This window comes from Terrapene carolina, unplaced genomic scaffold, assembly GCF_002925995.2.
Source record: "Terrapene carolina triunguis isolate 2854851 unplaced genomic scaffold, T_m_triunguis-2.0 Scaffold85, whole genome shotgun sequence".
NCBI classification, from domain to species: domain Eukaryota; kingdom Metazoa; phylum Chordata; order Testudines; family Emydidae; genus Terrapene; species Terrapene triunguis.
The window spans coordinates 46,397,889-46,419,368 of record NW_020664436.1 but is presented as its reverse complement, the minus strand read 5'-3'; the positions used below and the strand labels follow the sequence as shown (position 1 = coordinate 46,419,368).

The 21,480-nt window shown below is 44.9% G+C and overlaps 1 protein-coding gene across 3 annotated transcripts in view; it reads left to right on the top strand.

Moving 5' to 3' along the window:
* VTA1 (vesicle trafficking 1) overlaps window positions 1-21,480 on the top strand; it is a 95,404-nt gene that overhangs the window by 59,843 nt on the left and 14,081 nt on the right. For all 3 annotated transcript variants that reach the window (XM_024220121.2, XM_024220115.2, XM_024220125.2), the window contains exons 6-7: window positions 16,946-17,113; window positions 20,788-20,868. In XM_024220121.2, the coding sequence (XP_024075889.1) occupies window positions 16,946-17,113; window positions 20,788-20,868 (249 nt within the window). The remainder of the gene's footprint in view (window positions 1-16,945; window positions 17,114-20,787; window positions 20,869-21,480) is intronic.

Here is a 21,480-nt window from a genome sequence, read left to right as displayed (position 1 = left end):
TAATCCACTATACCACATACCCTCTTTGACTCTAAGGGTACGTCTACACTTACATCCGGATCCGGATGTAAGCAGTCGATGTTCTGAGTTCAATTTATCGATACCGGATCGATCCCGGAAGTGCTTGCCGTTGACGCTGGTACTCCAGCTCGGCGAGCGGAGTATGCAGCATCGACGGGGGAGCCTTCCTGCCGCGTCTGGACCGCGGTAAGTTCGGACTAAGGTACTTCGAATTCAGCTATGTTATTAACGTAGCTGAATTTGCGTACCTTAGTCCGAAGTGGGGGGGTTAGTGTAGACCAGGCCTAAGGCTGAAAGGTAGTCAAGTAGCAATGTAAAGTTCTGAATCTGTTGGTACAGGATGTGTACTAAGGTTTTGGGCTCTATACCTGGCTCTGCCATAGACAATATAGTTCTTTTATGAAAAGTGATTCTAAAAATATTAACTCTAGACTTATGTGCTTCAATTTAATTTAAAATGTATTAAGCATTAGGCGATAGACATATACTATTGTGGATCTGATTCTCAACCTTTCTGATCCATGATCTCATGCTTTGGAGATCCCCTTCCCATCTAATCAAAGAAAAGGAAGGATGGGCACGACTTCCTGTTTGAGAAGAGATCAGACTATTGGTCCTTCAAATACGATATGCTGCTTGAGGTAGTGGCAACGAGCTGATGCCATGGAGAAAAACAGAAAATAGGAACATAAGAACTGCCATACCAGATGAGATCAGTGGTTTGTTTAGTCGAGTTTCCTATTGTGAACAGTACTAGATGCTTCAGAGAAAGGCGCAAGAAATGCTGTAGTAGTGGTCATAGAATAATCTGCTCTCAGGGAACATTTCTTCCAAGTTCTCTTGAGTAACAGATTGGCTTATGCCCCGAAATCTGAGAGCTTATCTCTCTTCCAAAATACATGTGTGCCAGAGTTGTACAAGGAAAATGAGATGAGTGATACATGTAGAAATCAGCAGATATCCTATTGCATTTTTTAGACTGATACCTCTGGGTATCCATTTTTTTAAATAATCTTTTGTAGTTTACACCTTACTTGGTACTGTTTATGGTGTTTGCAGGCTTTCTATTTAAAAAAAGAACAGGAGTACTTGTGGCACCTTAGAGACTAACAAATTTATTAGAGCATAAGCTTTCGTGGGCTACAGCCCACTTCATCAAATGCATATAGTAAGAAATATATATACATACAGAGAACATGAAAAGGTGGAAGTAGCCATACCAACTGTAAGAGACTAATTAATTAAAATGAGGTATTATCAGCAGGAGAAAAAAAAACTTTTGTAGTGATAATCAAGATGGCCCATTTTAGACAGTTGACAAGAAGGTGAGAGGATACTTAACATAGGGAAATAGATTCAGTATGTGTAATGACCCAGCCACTCCGTCTCTATTCAAACCCAAGTTAATGGTATCTAGTTTGCATATTAATTCAAGTTCAGCAGTTTCTTGTTGGAGTCTGTTTTTGAAGCTTTTCTGTTGCAAGCCACCTTTAAGTCTGTTACTGAGTGACCAGAGAGGTTGAAGTGTTCTCCTACTGGTTTTTGAATGTTATGATTCCTGAATGTGATATGATTCCAGGCAAAAACCAGTAAGAGAACACTTCAACCTCTCTGGTCACTCAGTAACAGACTTAAAGGTGGCAATTTTGCATTGTTTGTATTAGTTATTTTTAAACTACTCTCTAAAATGATTGTGACTTACTTTACTATGCAGTCTACTTATTAGCTTTTATACTTTTAAAAATAGACATGAATAGGGCCATCTAAAGGACTGTAGCTGCAAATTATAAGTTTTATACCATAGAAATATATTCCTGAGAACACATGTAAGTTAAATTCATAAATATTTATGTGAATTGATATTTAATCATATTTCAGTGTGTTTACCAGATTATTAGTTTATCCTAATTATTATAAATGTTTCATAGTAGTATATTTTTTCCTACCAAAGGAACCCAAAGCACTTTACAAACACTGGAATCACTACACTCACCACTGAAATGCAGTTGCCTCTGAGCTGGAGCACAGCATCCAGTTGCTACAATGCACAAGTTTAGAAACTGTATTCTTATGTAGTTCTGTAGAATTAAGCCTTGTCTAAAACTGAGGTTTTTAGCCACTGGTGCAGCTATGCTCATGTAGTTGTACCAATGCAAACTCCTAGTGCAGCTGTAGTGCCCCTGGGTAAACTATGACTTTGAATCAGTGCAACTTACTCCAGTTTGACATGCACTTCTTAGTTAGCTGAAAAATGTTGTTAAAAGAACTATTGTGAAATGAGTTCATTTTTATTATCAATATATTATAAATGTGCAAATATAGAAGTCTGTAAATTAAAGAATTTGTTTTTATTCAAATTCATAACTGTAGTGATCGTCCACAGATTCTTGTAAAATTGAATCTTGTAAAATTGTATGAACGCTAAGCAAAGTCTAGTACTACTACTACTATTAAAACTTGCATATCACTTCTAATCTTCAAAACCTTGTACAAATATTAATTTAGCCTTAGAATGAGGAGTGTATTATGCCTCTTCATTTTACAGACTGGGAAACAAGCAAAGATAAGTGACTTGCCCAAGGCCACAGAACCTGTCAGAGGAGAGATTAGAATTCAGTAGTTTTTCACTCTTACTATTGTGCTAAAACCACTACTTTTCACTCCATATCATAACCAGGGGCTTTAGGAAAAAATGAAAATTGCAACTCTCATTGCCAGGGTTATAAGTAAAAGTAAACTAATGGGGATAGTATTTTTGGTTATGATATACAAATGAAAGCATCGCTATTCAAAGTGAGCCTGCAGTATGTATTTTTCATAATCAACAGGCTATATTTTTTTGTTTGAAAAGTTTTATTTTGTTCGATAAGGCATTACTCTTTTAGGCATTAATGCCATATTGTATTTTTATGTATGGGCAATAAAATGACAAAATACTTTTTTTCAGGGGATTATTAACATTGTACCAGATGTGGCATACATGCCATAACATTTTGAGCATTGTAGAGCCAAAGATCATATGCAAATAGATTTTTCAGTAGAATATTCTGGAAAAAGAACTTGTCATAATTCTTGCTTTGTTCATCCCAGAAAGAAAAGCAGCATTGTTTAAACATACTGCTGAACTTTCCCCATTCCTTTCGGCTTGCTCACTTTCTTCCTCCTCTTGTGAATGAAAAAGTACATGTTTAAATAGAATGAAACTAGCCATCTCCAGCTTAACAAATTACCAGATTTTCCATAAGCGTTGTGCTCCCTGTGATTCTTGAAAACCATACTGTAAGTCTTGGAGATGTTTATACAGTAACATAGGCGTTCTCTATGTAATTGTGCTCTTGGATTTAGTAGAGGCTTTTGTCAGTATGCTACAAGACCATGGAAACTTAAAATGACACAGTTGATTTATTAATGTGGTTAGAATACATAGAGTACACATGAAGGTTACTCAGGAGTACCCTGGGGTCAGCTACTAAATTTTTATACCAGTCAAGAAAAACATAGATAAATAAAAAAATCCTAAATGGACAAAGTCTCAAGATACTAAAATACATGAACTATTGGCATTGATATTAGAGAGTTCCAAGGAACCTTTACAGTCCTCATAAGAATAAGGAGCAATTTGTAGAAGCAATAAACTTTAACTCTCCAGACGGGGAGGTACTGAAGCACCCTTCTTACCTGACTTGAGGAAAGTATGGGTTTTAAATGTTTTTAGAATCATAGTTTGCAGGAAATTGGAGTGAAATGGTACACCAGGATAAGAAAATGAAGTGATATGGAAACTGAAATTACTACATGATCAGTTGGAAAGAGGAGACAGTCTTTAGAGTTCTAGTCTGGAGTTCCTGACACCTCAGAAATATGGTTTCTATGCCAATATTCAGTATGATATTCTAAGCTGTATTCCATATGATATTTTAATTTAAAAGTTGTTGGTATTGTGTGTCAGAATGATTACGGTAATGTTCCAGATTTCTGTTACTTTTATGATCTGCTTTAAATATAGGATCACTACCTTCAAAGCAGAAAGTTATTTGTTTATATTTGCCAATATGAAATACCCATGGAATTGTTGCTGTCACTATGTATAAAAGTAGTTTAAACACTGTGTGGCAATAAAAATGTGACTGTTAAAGATGGCAAATATAGAATGATAGTATTTCATTCACATTGGCTCTAGAACTGTAAATATATTGTTTTGGCTATAGATATTGACAACAAAATTAGAAATATAAATATTAGATAGCTTTAAACAAGGTTTTTGTAAAACTCCAGAAGTCCTAATATTTACCTTTTGAATTGCCAGTTGTTAAAAAGAAAACTATAAAATTGAAGTGTGAAGAGTGTAATTGTTTTATTACATAGTTTTTAAACTTTCTTTGCCATACTACAAATGTTTTAAACTTAGATTGTTATTGGTGTCTTTTGAGAAACGAATCATTTAATTTTACTAGTATTGATTTACTGCTACTCTGAAACCTGTAAAAGATTTGTATTTCTTAATGATGTTATGGTGTGTTCAGATCTCATACTTAAAACAGTTTCTTGAATGAAAAATTCTGATCCAACATCTTAAAAATAACTAATTGTTTATCTCTTGTATCAACTACTTTTCAATCCTGTGCAATAATATTACAACTAAAGATTACATAAAAAGGCCATACTGAGTCAGACCAATGGTCCATCTATCCCAGTGGCCAGATGTTGCAGAAGAAATTAACAGAACAGGGCAATTCTCGAGTGATTCAGCCCCTGTCATTCAGTTGCAGCATCTGGCAGTCAGGGGTTTAGGGATACCCAGAGTATGGGATTGCATCTCTGACCATCTTGGCTAATGGCCATTGATGAACCTATCTTCCATAAATTTATCTACTTTTTTTTTGAACTCAGTTATAATTTTGGCCTTCACAACATATCATGGCAACGAGTTCCACAGGTTGACTATGCATTGTGTGAAAAAATACTTCTTTATGTTTGTTTTAAACCTGCTGCCAGTTAATTTCACTGAGTGACCCCTAATTCTTGTGTTATGTGAAGGGATAAATAACATTTCCTTATTCACTTTCTCCACACCAGTCATGATTTTATAGACTTCTATCATATCCGTGCTTAGTTGTCTCTTTTCTAAGATGAACATTCCCAGTCATCTTAATCTGTCCTCATATGGAAGGTCTTTCATACCCCTAATCATCTTTGTTGCCCTTCTCTGTACTTTTTCCAATTCTAATGTATCTTTTATTGACATGGGGCAACCAAGAACTGCACGCAGCATTCAAGGTGAGGGCATACCAGGTAGATATGTACCTGGTATCTACATGTACCACGACCACTGGCTCCTCTCCAGCACTACACATAAGTGTATCTAGATGTCTCGAGAGGTCCACAGTCTTCACACATGAAGGAAATTCACCGTGCAGTTCTCCCGGTCACCACAAAACCAACTATCTGTATTTCTAATAATCAAATCCCCCATTATTATTATTTGTCTCTTCCTAATAACTTGGAGGGGTATCCTAAGTGCAAGAGTGTACCATCACATCATCTGTAAGTAGGGTCCCAAGGATGGGAACTTTCCCTCTGCTCCAGCTTGTTGTCCTTTCCTGAGACTTTCATCTTCCTCAACAGCACAGAGTCTGAGAGACTGGGAGTGGAACCACTCTACAGTGTCCCTGAAAATCTCATCTATGTAGATTATAAAGCACTGTAATTTTTTGCTTCCTTCATTTTGGACAGGTAAAAATTTAAACATATGACATTGCAGAAAGGAAAGAATACTTTTCATGTTCTGGTGATTAATTTTATTGAGCTTGTGCATCTAATAAAAGAAGTTCATTTAAACAAAGCCACCTTCTTATAAAGAGCACAAGATGAGTTTAGCTCATTGCATTATGAGTTTTCAATTTTAGAAGGTGTGTATAGGGCAGGGGTGGGGCAGACAGCTGGAATTGCTCCACTGACTGTATGTAGGCTGTGTGCATATGGAGGCTAATTTTTCAGCAGTGAACATGCATGAAACTGTGCTTAATTTTCCACATACAAATTGGATATATGCACATGCCCCAATAAATGAATATCCCTCTTTCTGTGGTGCTGTATATATGTATGTATATTATAGGAGGCTACCTATTATTATGTTTGCCCAAATTTTCCCATGTTAAGACCCTGGTTTCAGTTGCTTGTAATTTGTGCATGTCTACACTACAAACTTAAGTTGACCTATGTTCACTCAGCTTACAGCCACCACAGTAATTACTGCAATGGTTCATGTCCACACTGCCCTCCTTCTGTTGGTGCATATCCTCACCAGCCACACTTCCACCAATTTAAAAGAGGCGGTGTGAGGGACTGAGAGCCCAGGCTGTCTGCTCCACTTGGCAGGAGCAGGACAGCCGCCCAGGCTCCTGACAGGGAGCGCCATACCTGGAACCTCAGTGGCTGCTGGGCTCCCAGTGTCAGGTGGGGAGCCTTGGTGCAGCAGCCCAGCTGGGAGCAGGGAGCCAGGACCCCAGGCGGCAGCCTGGTGGGGAGCCGGGGTTGGAGAGCCCAGGCAGCTCCCTGTCTGGGAGCCCAGCTTCTGAGTGGGGAGTCTGGGGGGCAGGGTGGGAGGGAGCGGGGAGCCCATCAGGCAGCCCGGGCAACAGCTTGGGTGGGAGCAGGGGGCAGGAAGTTAGAGCGGGGAGTCTAGGCAGCAGCCTGGCTGAGAACAAGGAGCCCAGAGGTACTAGCTGGAGCACCCCACCCATCCCAGAGTGACAGCCTAAGCTGTGAGCGCCTTTCCTGTCAATTTCATGGCTCCAGCATGGAGTCATGAACTTGACAAGAATGACAGCCAACAGCCAATGTAAGAAACCTGCAGTGTCTACACGGATGCTACATTGCCCTAACTGCACTGATGTAAGCCCTATGCCTCTTGTGGAAGTGGAGTTATTATGTTGGTGTAGTAGGGCACTTGTATCGGCCGGAGCAAGGCTGTCGTGTGTACACTGACATAGTTAGATTGACATAAGCTCCCTTACATCAGCCTAAATCTGTAGTGTAAACCAGGTCTTTGCAAAACTTTAACTATTTGGCTTGAAATTTTCCATGCTACATATCTTTCTCATGCTGAATTGTTCAGGATAATTTTAGCCAAAACGGTTCAGCTATTTCTGAGAATGAGGTTAGGGGAAAATACATTGTTTTGCCTGTGTTAAAAAATTCTGGTAACCTTTTCTTTGAAAAGCTGTAGTGCCCCCATGTTATGGATTGGGGCTTGAAATTTGGCAGCGGGGATGGCCTTTGTGTCAGGTATGTGCCTCTTGCCTTCCTTGTGAAAAGCTGCCCAAATTTGGCCAAGTTACAAGCCTTGTTCAAAAAAAAAAAAAAAAAGTCACAGTTCATATATGCTTGGAGAATTGCTAGACCTTTGCAGCTAAATTCCCTGAATATTCTGTGCACACTGAGCATGCTCCAGCCTGGGGCAAAGCAGGATTTTCCCTCTGATTGCAGCTCTGGCAGGCACAGGAACTGGAACTGAGATTAGCAAGCCTGTCTTTCCTGAGCTCTGTGATCCCCTGCTGGTTCAAGGCACCATAGAGGAGGAAACTTCCTTATTTGAATGCAGTAGGCTGGAGTAGATTAGGACAGCAAACCCTGGCGGGGCGGGGGAAGGGGAGGGACTAGGATTAACTGGGCAAGGAGACTTGGAGCTGGGGGGGTGAGACTGGTGACATGATCTGCAGGCGCGTGACTGGAGGCTGGGAGTGGGGAAGAGACAGATTAGATGTGGTGCTGGTTGAGTAGGGGAGCTGGGAGCGGAGGAGAGACTGGGGGTATGTCTACACCCAGCCGCTAGTTCGGCGGCTGGGAATCGAAGTTCTGGGTTCGACTTATCACGTCTTGTCTGGACGCGATAAGTCGAACCAGGAAGTGATCGCCGTCGACTGCGGTACTCCAGCTATACGAGAGGAGAACCGCGGCGTTGACGGGGGAGCCTGCCTGCCGCGTGTGGACCGAGGTAAGTTCGAACTAAGGTACTTCGACTTCAGCTACGTTATTCACGTAGCTGAAGTTGCGTACCTTAGTTCGAATTGGGGGGTAAGTGTAGACCAGGCCTAAAACTGGCTAGGTAGTGAGAATGGGATTGGGATGAAGAGTAGGAGATTAAAGGAAGAGAACAGATTGTCTTCATTAAGGATGGTGAATGATGCTTAGCAGAATTGGATTCTATCCCTGCCTCTGCCAGAGAGTTCCTGTGTGATGTTGTGTCCTCTTTTTCTGGGTGTTCAACCTGAGTCCCTAAGGCCTGAATTGTAGAAGTGCTGAGCACTGAGAGTTGCGGTTATGGGAGTGTGACAAACTGGGAATATGTCTGTTGTTTCTTATGAATATTATATGCAACTCAGTTTCCTTGTTCAATTGCATATTGCTGCCTGCCTGAATGCATAGAGTTAAATCAAAGGAGGCTTTAAAGGGGTTGTTGAGAGGCCAAGCAGGAAAGGTAATATAGTGACAGGATAAGACAGCCTTACAGGTACATACCTTCAAGGGATTTAAGATAACAATGGCTGGGCCATCATTTGAGGAGAGAAGTTACCTAGATGGCTCCATCCAGGTTAGGATATTTTACTCTTCCCAAGACTAAGCCTGTAATCAAAGTTTTTTATTTGTGGTATGCCTAGTGTTGATGTCTAAATGCCTAATTTTTTTCTACCTGTTTTAACGCACCTTAATTTTACTCCTGCGAATGTTAGCCAGATTGCATTGCAGTGGTAGTGAACTAGCAAGAAATATAGAAGTAAAGGAAAAACTCTGCATCTTTAGGATAGTGTTTGCCTGCAAACAATCTACCATAAGCTTGTTGTAGAGGTCAGACATCTGCGGCAATGAATTACAAGATGCAGATGAGAAAAAATAATTTTCAGAAGGTAGAAGAATTTTGCGATGTTCTGTGCTTTTCTATTACATTTTGGAAACGATACTAGACACTTTGTTTATAGCTTTCTCATTAAAATGCATTTTTTATATGTTTAAACACTGGCAATATAGTGAATGCAACAGTGATGGCATTAATGTGTAAAATAATGTATTTATGAATAAACTTATAAACTGCAAAGTATGATGACAGTATTAGACTTATTGACAAAGGCAGCCATCAGACATACCGTGTTTTATTCCTTCTTATGTTTTCAACGGTGTTTGAAAGACTACTGGGACTAACTTAGTTACAAAATTACCAGAAAAATCATTTTTATTATAATTATATTTAAAATCAGACTAGAAAAGAACTTCATAGGGTAGATTTTCTTCTTGATGCACACACTTAAATCCCATACATATGATGCTCACCTCAGAAAAATATACATACGCAAATTTTGATAGGGAGTTGAGAAGGCAGGTAACTTTAAAAAAAAAAAAAATAAAAAAAGTTTTTCCATGGAATATATTTTTAGTGTTTTATACTTTTAAAGTAGTAATATCTTAGTCTATATCTATTAATATGCTCATACACATATTGTCAGTTTCAGCTATTCTACCTTAGTTTTCTGTAGTAGTAAAGAATATTCTTCTTCGAGTGCTTGCTCATATCCATTCCAGTTAGGTGTGTGCGCGCCGCGTGCACGATCGTCGGAAGATTTTTACCCTAGCAACACCCGGTGGGTCGGCTGTGGAGCCCCCTGGAGTGGCGCCGTTATGGCGCTGGATATATACCCCAGCCGACCCAGCGCCCCCTCAGTTCCTTCTTACCGCCCCTGACGGTCGTTGGAACTGTGGAGCGCGGCTTAGCTGATCTCCACACTCTCTAGCTTCTCATTGTTCTTGTTATAGTTAGTTATATAGATAGTTTTCAAGTTAGTTAGTTAGTTAGTGTATTGTGTATATATATAGTTGTATATTGTTATCGGGGGTTTAGGGGGTGTTTTTCCCCTTTTTCCCCCCGGCGCACAGCCGGGCCCATGCCCAAGGCTCCTGGCTTTAAGCCGTGCGCGTCCTGCGGGAAGCATATGCCAACCAGCGACCCGCATAGTTCCTGCTTGAAGTGCCTTGGAGAGACTCATCCAGCAGATAAGTGCCCTATCTGCAAGGCCTTCAAGCCGAGGACAAGAAAGGAGCGGGACTTTAGACTCCGTCAGCTCCTGATGGAGGCGGCTCTGAGTCCGGATCCTCCCTCGGCGCGCCCTGTCCCGGCACCGAGCGCTTCGGTGCGCAGCGCCCCGGCGGGCCCGACCGGTGCGGCAGAAAAGACTGTTCGGCACCGACCGACGTCGGCACCGCACCCGCCTAAAGAACCTCGGCACCGATCCATCTCTCCGGGCCATAAGAAGGCCGGCAAGGCGCGCGACGTTGCTGCCGCGAAGATACCGGCTCCCCCGGTGCCGGGGGTAGAGCCGCGTCCGCAGCTGGACCGCCAAAGACAGGCGGCCACACCGTCGACTCCGGCACCGAGGCCGTTGAGTCCGGTGCGGACTGTTTCACCACCAAGGCTGGTGGTGGAACCTTGTCTCCCTTCCACCCCGGAGACCTTCGCTACCGCGAGAGACCTGATCGCCCTCACTGAGCCGGCGCCGTCGCAACTCCCGGCACCGGTGGCTCCACGTGTGCTGCAGTCCAGAGGGAAACCTGCCCTGGTGCGCCCACCGTCGCCAGCACAAGTCTCTCGGCACCGCTCCAGATCCCGAAGCAGGTCCCGACGCCGCTCTGAGTCCCGGCGCCGACTGTCACCTCGGCACCGATCGTACTCGCGGCCCAGATCTTCCTCGCGGCGCCGTTCAACATCCCGGCACCGTCGAGACGACCGGCACCGATCGGGCTCGAGACGCAGCTCCCGGCACCGGTATGAGCGCCACTCGGGCTCGAGAGGCCGCTCCCGGTACCACGCCTCCTCCAGATCGTCGTCCCGTTCCAGATCGGGATCCCGGCACCGGAGGGACTATCGGCACCAGTCCAGGTCCCGGCACCGCTCGCCGGAACCGCACAGGGACAGATCGCCTTACGGTCGGCACCGATCGGCACCGTACCATCCGGTGCCGACGGCATCGGGTTCGGCACCGCCGTGGCCGTCGAGATCGGCGTCGCGGTCATCTGAGGCAGTGGAGGCCGGCCACCTGCAGGAGACCGACGACCCTATGCAAGGACCTGCGCATTGGTCCTTCTGGACTCCTTGGGCCTACCACCAGGCACAAGGAGCTCCCCTATCGGCCTCCCGCTCTGGTCGTTCGGAGCCTAGGGCCCCAGAGTCCACCATCTCCCGCCCTCCCCCAAGGGACGTGGAGGCTCCAGTGCCCACACCTGCAGAGGCCCTGGACCAGGGAGCAGGCGATGCCCAACTCCAGGAACACCTGGAGCAGGACCAACCATTGGACCCCTTGCCACCGGGGGCATCCTCCTCGTCCTCACCTGATGAGGCCGTAGCGGGCACATCCGCCATTGGGCCGCCTCCCATAGACCTTCGGGCCCATCAGGACCTGCTGCGTCGCATGGCTCGCAATATGGACCTCCAGGTGGAGGAGATTGCGGAGGTCCATGACCCAATCGTGCAGATCATCTCAGCGGATGCTCCATCCAGGGTGGCATTACCGCTGATCTGCACCATCCAGGCCAACGCCACCACTATCTGGCAGACCCCGGCCTCTATTCCGCCCACGGCCAGAGGGGTTGAGAGAAAGTACTTCGTGCCTTCCAGGGAACATGAGTATTTGTACACTCACCCCCAACCGTGCTCACTGGTGGTGTCATCAGTCAATGCACGGGAGCGACATGGCCAGCAGGCTGCTGCGCCCAAATCGAAGGACGCTAAGCGCTTCGATTTGTTCGGACGCAAGGTCTATTCGGCTGGCGGACTGCAACTGCGGGCAGCGAACCAGCAGGCGCTCCTGAGCCGCTATGGCTTCAATATGTGGTCCTCGATGGGGAAATTTAGGGAGCTGGTTCCCCAGGACTCGAGGGAAGAGTTCGGGGCCTTGGTAGAGGAGGGCAAGCGGGTGGCATGCACCTCCCTACAGGCGTCCCTTGATATAGCGGACTCGGCCGCTAGGACCCTGGCGTCGGGGATAGCAATGCGCCGAATCTCCTGGCTCCAGGTGTCAGGCTTGCCACCTGAACTGCAGCAGACCCTGCAGGACCTACCGTTCGAGGGCCAGGGCCTCTTTTCAGAGAAAACGGACTCGAGGCTCCAAAATCTAAAAGACTCCCGGACGATGATGCGCTCCCTGGGGATGCATGTCCCAGGGCCTCAGCGCAGACCCTTCAGGCCCCAGCCTCAGCGGTTCTACCCTCCCCCGCCTCGTCCAAGACAGGACTTTGCTAGGAGGCGGGGTCGAGGTGGTAGGCGGAGGTCGACCGGCCCTCAACCCGGTCAGAACCAGGGCCAGCCTAGGCCACCTTCTGGGCCTAGACAAGCCTTTTGAAGGTGCGGTCGAGGACGGCACCTCAACCAATTTCCAGGATTCGGTTCCCCCCTTCCGGGATCGCCTCTCCCGTTTCCACCGTGCTTGGTCCCGTATAACCTCGGACCGTTGGGTCCTTCGCACGGTGAAAGGGGGATACGCCCTCCAGTTTTCCTCGCCCCCCCCCTCCCACTCCCCCTCCCCGTCCCTCTTCAGGGACCCTTCTCACGAGCAACTCCTTACACAGGAGGTTCTTGGGCTCCTCGCTATGGGGGCCATAGAGGAGGTTCCATCGGAGCTAAGGGGCAGGGGGTTTTACTCCCGCTACTTCCTGATACCCAAGTCAAAAGGGGGTCTACGGCCCATCTTAGACTTACGCGGACTCAACAAATTCATAGTAAAGTTGAAGTTCCGCATGGTGTCATTGGGGACCATTATCCCTTCACTGGATCCTGGAGACTGGTTCGCCGCCCTCGACATGAAGGACGCTTATTTTCACATAGCAATTTATCCGCCCCACAGACGTTTCCTGCGATTCGTGGTAAACAGGGTACACTACCAATTCGCAGTCCTTCCCTTCGGCTTGTCCTCGGCTCCCAGGGTGTTCACAAAGTGCCTGGCAGTTGTCGCGGCCTTCCTTCGTCGACAAGGGATACAGCTGTTCCCGTACTTGGACGACTGGCTGGTACGCGGCCGCACCAGAGACCAAGTGCAGGCTCATGTCCGCATAGTGACAAACACTTTCCACGAGCTGGGCATTCTACTCAACGGAGAGAAGTCCACTCTAGTACCAACTCAGAGGATAGAGTTCATTGGAGCAATCCTGGACTCCAGACGTGCCCGAGCCATACTGCCAGACAGCCGATTCCATACCATCTCAGGCGTCATTCAAGGTCTCAGGGCCTTTCCAATTACCACCATAAGAACATGCCTTGTCCTTCTGGGCCACATGGCCTCGTGTACATACGTAACCAGGCACGCCAGACTGCGACTTCGCCCACTGCAGGCTTGGGTGTCATCGGTCTACCGTCCTTATCGAGACGACCTGAACATGGTGGTCACGGTTCCGGCCTCGGTCTTGGCCTCTCTCGCCTGGTGGACGGATCGCACAGCGGTCTGTGCAGGAGTACCCTTTCACGCCCCGCAGCCCTCCCTCCACCTAGTTACGGACGCTTCATCTCTAGGCTGGGGCGCTCACCTGGGGGAGCACCATACCCAAGGCCTGTGGTCCGCGTCCCAACTAGCCCTGCACATCAACGTCCGAGAGCTGATGGCGGTGCGCCTGGCTTGCCAGGCTTTCCTCAACTTCCTACAAGGCCGTTGCGTGCTGATTCTCACCGACAACACCACGGCCATATTTTACATCAACAAGCAAGGCGGAGCTCGCTCATCTCCCCTATGCCAGGAGGCCGTTCGCCTGTGGGAATTCTGCATCGCCCACTCGATTCATCTCACGGCGTCATTCCTGCCTGGAGTCCAGAATACGCTGGCGGACCGTCTCAGCAGGTCCTTCCAGACGCACGATTGGTCGATTCGCCCGGACATCATTTATTCCGTCTTCCAAAGGTGGGGGTTTCCCCAGATCGACCTATTCGCGTCTCGGGCCAACAGGAAGTGCCAGGCATTCTGCTCCCTACACGGGCGAGCCCCGGGCTCTCGGTTGGACGCCTTCCTCATGGCATGGAAAGACCATCTGTTCTACGCCTTTCCTCCATTCCCGCTGGTCCACAGGGTGCTGCTCAAGATCCGCAGGGACCATGCACGGGTAATTCTAGTCGCTCCCGCTTGGCCGAGACAGCACTGGTACACCACACTGCTGGAGCTGTCAGTACAGAGGCCCATCACGCTCCCCTTGACTCCGAATCTCATCTCTCAGGACCACGGCCGGCTGTGTCACCCCGACCTGCAGTCACTCCACCTCACGGCGTGGATGCTTCATGGTTGAGTCGGTCAGAGCGGCAATGCTCCCAGGCCGTCCAACAGGTCCTGCTGGGAAGTAGAAAGCCCTCTACGCGGACCACTTATTTAGCCAAGTGGAAGAGGTTCTCCTGTTGGTGTGAGCAACGAGCTACGTCTCCCGCGCAGGCTCCTATCCCCTTGATACTGGAGTACCTTCTGTCCCTAAGACACCAAGGCTTGGCGACATCCTCAATTAGGGTTCACCTCGCCGCCATTTCCGCTTTCCACCCAGGAGAACTCACGTCCTCGGTCTTCTCTAACCCGATGGTCGTTAGATTCCTCAAGGGCCTAGACCGGCTGTACCCACAGCAACGACAGCCGGTTCCGACGTGGAACCTCAACCTCGTCCTCTCCAGGCTCACAGGGCCTCCGTTTGAACCATTGGCGACCTGCTCACTCCTCTACTTATCCTGGAAGACAGCCTTCCTCGTAGCCATCACCTCAGCACGACGCGTCTCGGAACTCAGGGCGCTGAAATCCGAGCCCCCTTACACGGTGTTCCACAAGGACAAGGTGCAGCTTCGCCCCCACCCTGCCTTTCTTCCAAAGGTGGTGTCACCTTTCCACGTAAACCAAGATATATTTCTTCCGGTCTTCCATCCGAAACCGCACGCTACTCGTCAAGACCAACGTTTACATTCTTTGGACGTTCGCAGGGCCCTGGCTTTCTACATTGACCGTACAAAGCCGTTTAGGAAAACGACGCAACTCTTCGTTGCGGTGGCCGACCGGATGAAAGGCTCACCGGTCTCTTCACAGTGCCTGTCCTCTTGGATTACGTCCTGCATTCGTGCTTGCTACGACCTGGCCGGTGTACCGACGCCACGCCTCACTGCTCATTCCACGAGGGCCCAGGCCTCCTCGACTGCCTTTCTGGCTCAAGTACCAATCCAGGACATTTGTAAAGCTGCAGTGTGGTCATCGGTCCACACATTTGCTACTCACTATGCGCTGGTGCAACAGTCCAGAGACGATGCTGCTTTCGGGTCAGCGGTTCTGCACACAGCAATGTCTCACTCCGACCCCGCCACCTAGGTGGGGCTTGGGAGTCACCTAACTGGAATGGATATGAGCAAGCACTCGAAGAAGAAAAGACGGTTACTCACCGTTGTAACTGTTGTTCTTCGAGATGTGTTGCTCATATCCATTCCAAACCCGCCCCCCTTCCCCACTGTCGGAGTAGCCGGCAAGAAGGAACTGAGGGGGCGCTGGGTCGGCTGGGGTATATATCCAGCGCCATAACGGCGCCACTCCAGGGGGCTCCACAGCCGACCCACCGGGTGTTGCTAGGGTAAAAATCTTCCGACGATCGTGCACGCGGCGCGCACACACCTAACTGGAATGGATATGAGCAACACATCTCGAAGAACAACAGTTACAATGGTGAGTAACCGTCTTTTGTGAAAGGTAATAGAAAGTGGTATTTGTTTACTATTTTTACTAAAGTTAGCTGTCCTACATGTAACTCAAATTATACCTTTTTCCCATTTATTTGAAAAGCCTTAAGTGGGGCAAAATCTCAGTTCCATCAGTTGACTGTCCCATTTTCATTACTAGACACTAATATTTACATACTTGATCGGATCTCCTATAGCTGGAGACCAGAATGCACTTCGTAAGGAATTTTAAAATAACCAGTTTTTGCAAGATCTAGATACAACTTTATGCTCTTACGTTCTTTCCGTTGTCTTTGAAGCACCAGCAGCTAACAAACACTATTTCCAGAACTGTGGTTGTTCCTGTTGACCTTTCTAATCATGCAGAGGCACACCTCCAATAAATGAAACAGAGCTTTGTTGGCTTGAGCTCCACTAGAAATCTAGGAACAGAAACAAATTCTTAATAAAATTGGACAGTTAGGATAAATTATGCATGGTGCAGATGTGACCATACTTAGCAGACTAGACTGGATCTTTAAAGTTATATGCCAGTTATAAGCCAGGATTTTTTTAAAGAGGCAACTATTAGCTTTACACTAAGATAGGTCAGCCATTCATATTTTGATGTTCGAAGTTCTGCAGGCATGGCCATGGATCAGCTGACCAAATGTCTTATAAGCCCTCTTTAATATTACTTCCTTCCCAAATTTTCTCTTGTGTTTTTCTCTTTGCTTTCTTTTCATTTCTCATTTTAATCTTGTTAACATCTTCCTCATGAATATACATGCCACATAAAAGAGAGATTGCCTTATACAATGTAGTGTGTTCATTCAAATATATTCATTAGTACACACTGTACTCTGTCAAACTGTTTTTAATTCTGTATAATTTATATGCTAAAACGTAAGGATTCAGAAAAATAAAACCATGAGGTTGTTCATATTCAGCCCAGTGATGACATGCATTCTCTTTCAGACATCTATCTACAGCTCTACACGTTTTAAGTATGTGAGCTCCCAGAACTTATCCCATGATGCATTTATACTTCTATAGCTCGTTATTTGATTATTTGATAATGGTTGTTAAACCATTCATTTTATAACTGTACAAGATGTTATTCATATAGAGAAGTCAAGGTGGATTATTGTTGCAGAAATAAATGGGAGTTTATATGCTTGCACAAAATGAGAATTAATATTGCCCTTTTCTGTATCTTAACAGATGCTGAAAGTGAAGAAGCTAGCTCATCTGCTCTGCCTACCCAAGTATCTCAGCCATCATCTTCTACATATGACCCAAACATGCCAACTAGTAATTATACTGGCATACATATCCCACCTGGTGCACATGCTCCAGCCAACACTCCAGCTGAAGTACCTCATAGCACAGGTATGTTGCATTTATATCCAGGAACACAGATTTACTTTTACTGTGAGGTGCTTTGCTATTCCATTGTAGCCTCCTTTCCAGTTATATGTAAAGTATAATAAGGCTGCAATATTGTATATGTGTTAGAACACAGGCAGCTTTTATAGTGAATACTTCATAAATTACCATGTTAATCCCCATGTTTTTGGACATTTGTGACTTTCTGGAACTTTCACTTGTTGGGCTGAAACTTTCTATGACTGGTCTCAGCCTGAAAGTGATTTTGTTGTTGTTGTTGTTTGTTGTTGTTGTTAAAAGTTTGGCAAAATAGTTTTGGTCTTTGACTACAAGGGATAGTGACAAGAATTTATGTTTCCCATTATTAACAAATATTTGTGGACAAGTCGATGGAAGTATGTACTCTGTGGGCAAGTGGCGGTCAAAAAGTCTAACCAAAATGCTGAGTGTAAAGTAAGGTCTAAAAAATATATGACTGAAATATTAAAATGTAATGATTTAAATCACTGTACATCCTCAGTTGGAATATGGTGCTTAGTTCTCATGACCCATCTCAAAGAAATATAGAAGAAATAGAAGGGGCATAGAAAGGCTCCCATATGAGGAGAAATTTAAAAGATTGAAAAGAAATGTAGTTTAGAGAGCAGAGGAATAAGAGGACAGGATAGATGTGTATACCAACTAATGAATGGGATACAGAAGGTGAATTGGACACTCCCTCTTGCCATTTCTCGTTATACAAGATCAAGAAGACCATCAACAGAATTAAAAGGCAATACGTTTATAACTGATAAAAGGAAAGACTGACATTGTGCATAATTAACCTTTGGCAATACATTGCCACAAGATGTAAAAAATATATTTATATGGGTAATGGATACACTTGGTTAAAACAGAATAAGCAAAATTGTTCACCCTAAAAGATATAAAACCCTCATATTGTGGACATAACATATCCATTCACTGACCAAGCTAATGGTGAAAGTTCTCGTGTGGGCAATTAAATCTGTTCTAATTGGTAAAGGTGCACAGAAGGGTGAGTTATTCTAATGCATCTTTGGAGCTTTGCAACTCCATTTGAATACCTCCATTGATGCCTGGTTTATTTACTTGACCTCGTCTTCAAATCTCTCCACCTAGAAACATCATTTTCCTACATTTGGGACCGTATCTAATGGAGTGTCTTAGCCCTTCTGCTCTTCCAACAATGCTATGCTTGCTGCCCTGTTCACTGAATAGCAGCTATGAAACTGACAAGAGTGTCAATTTCACTTAGCTGCTCCACAGCAAGGAGCCTGACAGCCCTGGGAGCCCCAGCTGGAGCCAGGATTCTCAGGGTTGCAAGGCTCCCTGCTCCATCCGGGGTTCTACTGGCTGGCAGGCTACCTTTTGTGGTAAGGGGAGCCTGTAAGGGCTCCAGGGGTTGGAAGGCTCCCTGCCACAGAGCCTAGCAGCACCAAGAGTCCTGTCTCCAGCCGTAGCACCCACGGTTGTCTCTTATCTTTCCAGTATAACTTCTTTACTTCTTTGTCTTTCTCTACATATTCCCATTGCAGCATGCATTGTTCTTCTGGTTGTGTCACCTGTGATTGGCTCTTTTTTAAGACTTCTCTTTCTTCACTCAGTTTCCATGTGCCTGGCTGTATCCACTCTTCTGTCCTTGATCATCTTGATCCAAGTGAAGTTATTGCAGCTTCCCAGCAGACATCTCTAAAGCAAGCCCATTGCTCCTCTATGTCATCATTTGTTACCTGCAATTCTTCAGATTCATCAATGCTGGATTTTAAACTCCCTCCTTCAATCAAATATCTCTTTTCTTGTTAACTTGTCTTTTAGCTTTATTCTAACTGTTCCAATGACAAAGTAGTGGTTACTTCCTGCATTAGAATTTGTAGAAGATCTTGCATCCTGCAGTGATCTTCTGTGCCATCTGTTTAGGCAACATAATCCAATTGTTTCTCAGCAATTCCATCATTTGATTTGCCTGGTAGTTTGTGTTTCCTGAGATGAGGGAAAAGTACCCCCACCAATGGCACAAGTTATACATGCTGCACATCTCAATGAATCTTTTACCATTTTCTATCTGACTCTCAATTCCATGTGTATGAAATGCTCAGATCCGAGGCTGCCATAACCAACTTGGGCATTCGTATCACCCATAACCAGAACTACATCATAAGCATAGACCTGGTTTAGTACATCTTGCAACTTGTTGTAGAATGCACCCTTTGCTTGTTCATCATGATCATTGGTAAGTGTGTAACGCTTGGTGGTAGTTAATTAACATGATTTGTAACACAATGTGCTCTTACAATTCATGAGTTGACTAGTTCCCATTCTTGTAGAGGTTATGTGTTGTCTTTTGGTCAAGGGGTATTCCAACTCTCTCTTCAGGAGTATCATGAATAGAGTACCATGATACCAACTGAATGGAGTATTCCACATTCAGTCCATCTCATTTGCTCCCTCTGGGAATACTGTTATTGAACTGAGACTGACTCAAACTTCTTGACTCAGTTTCCCAATGAACCCACATGGTTCTCACATTCCAAGACCTGATTTTAGCTCTTAGGATCTCTTGTTTCAGGTGATGAACTCCTTAACAGGTTTCGTCTACCACTGTCATACCTCCTTTTGAACTCAGTGATTCCAAAAGGCTGGGATCTCTTTCAAACTGTCTAACCGAGACAGACTCTTGTATCTGGGTTTTTCCATAACTACAACTTTTACATACACTGGTAGTTAGTCTGACTCACAACCATAGGTCCATGACTCCTTATCCAATATGTACGGAGCAGCCCATACCATATATGGGGTTCCTTCATCCACCAGCCGAGGGACACAATTGGTAGTTTAGGATGCCCCAGGATAATGGCATGGTTGTAGGGTAATAAGGGGTTGTCTGCACGTGTGGGGAGGGTGTTGGTCTCACACAGAACTACCCTTATGTCAGGGGTCAGAGAAAGATTTGAGATGGAGAAGTGCTGTCTCTCTCACTGAGAGCACAAGACTTAAGAGTGAAAACTGTATTTTCAAAGGAGCACAGTCCCAGATAAAAAATGTTTCCTTTCCTGATGCAAGCATCATGTGGAACAACTTTTCTGTATCTCATCATGTCTCAATCCTTAACTCTTCTTCTTGGCCTGAAATTCTTAACCCTCTTTGAGAATAAAGAAATGCTACTTCTGTTCTCTTCTCCCCCGACCCCTTTGCTTTCTCCTAGTTCCTTGTACTAATTTTCCCAAAAACTCTAAATCTGGTGACCTCCTGTTCTCATTGGACCTTTTTTTCACACCAACTTTTCTGTACCTGTTGATGCAGGGGGTTGGACTAGATGACCTCCTGAGGTCCCTTCCAACCCTGATATTCTATGATTCTATGTTACTTCTATGAAATATTGTACTGAAATAGCTGTTCTTGAATACGTCTTAATGAAAGATGCTATATAGAAATATTTAAACATTTTTAGCCAACAAATTATTTTTCAGAAGTACTTTATAAGTGTTTCTGAAGTTCTCCTAAAGTTTCCTTCAGTCTCAATTATTTCCAATAAAAGCCAGTTCAGGATTGTTAACACTGTAAGTAACACAATTAAACCTCCTGTTAACAACTTGCTTTTTAAGTCTATAATTAAGAGTAACATAGTGTAATTCCACTGTTGTTTTGCTGATTTGCAGGTGTAACAAGTAATATCATTCAACCCACTCCACAAAATATCCCAGCTGTAGATCCTTCTCTTTACAATGCTCAATCTGCAGGTAAGGCAATGACATTTTTTGTTTTTGCTTATGACTTACTTTGCACAAAAAATAGTTTGAGGAGAAACAGAATAAAATTTAAGTAATGTTGACAATTCACAAATAAAAGAGTATTGCTCTTTGGGGGTAGGAACTGCTTTTCTGTGCTTGATGACATCACCTAGCACATTCAGAGTGCTAATGAAATGCAAATGTCTTAAAACCGTTAATAATACCCTGATATATAACTTTTGGCTATTGCCTCATTAAATCCCCTAGCTAACCAAAGCATGGTCTCTTAGAACCATGTTTCTGAAAAGCCCAGGTGCTGCAAAAATTAGAGTTGGGCGATTAGGTAGGTAATACTCATCCTCTGAATTGGTATTGAACTAATGAGCTATTATTGTGATAGGGACTCTGTGCTGCTATTTTTCAAATGAGATTTAGAACCATCCAGTTCAGTAAAAATGATGATTCTGGTGGTGTGGCTAAATTCCATGTTGGGTAATCACTGAACATTCCACCTACCTAAAATGGTCCTCACAGGGTCAATTTAAGTTGTTATTCAATTCCTTCCTAAAATAATCACACAAAAAAGACATTTCTGTAGTGTCTCTGCTGCAGAATACCTGT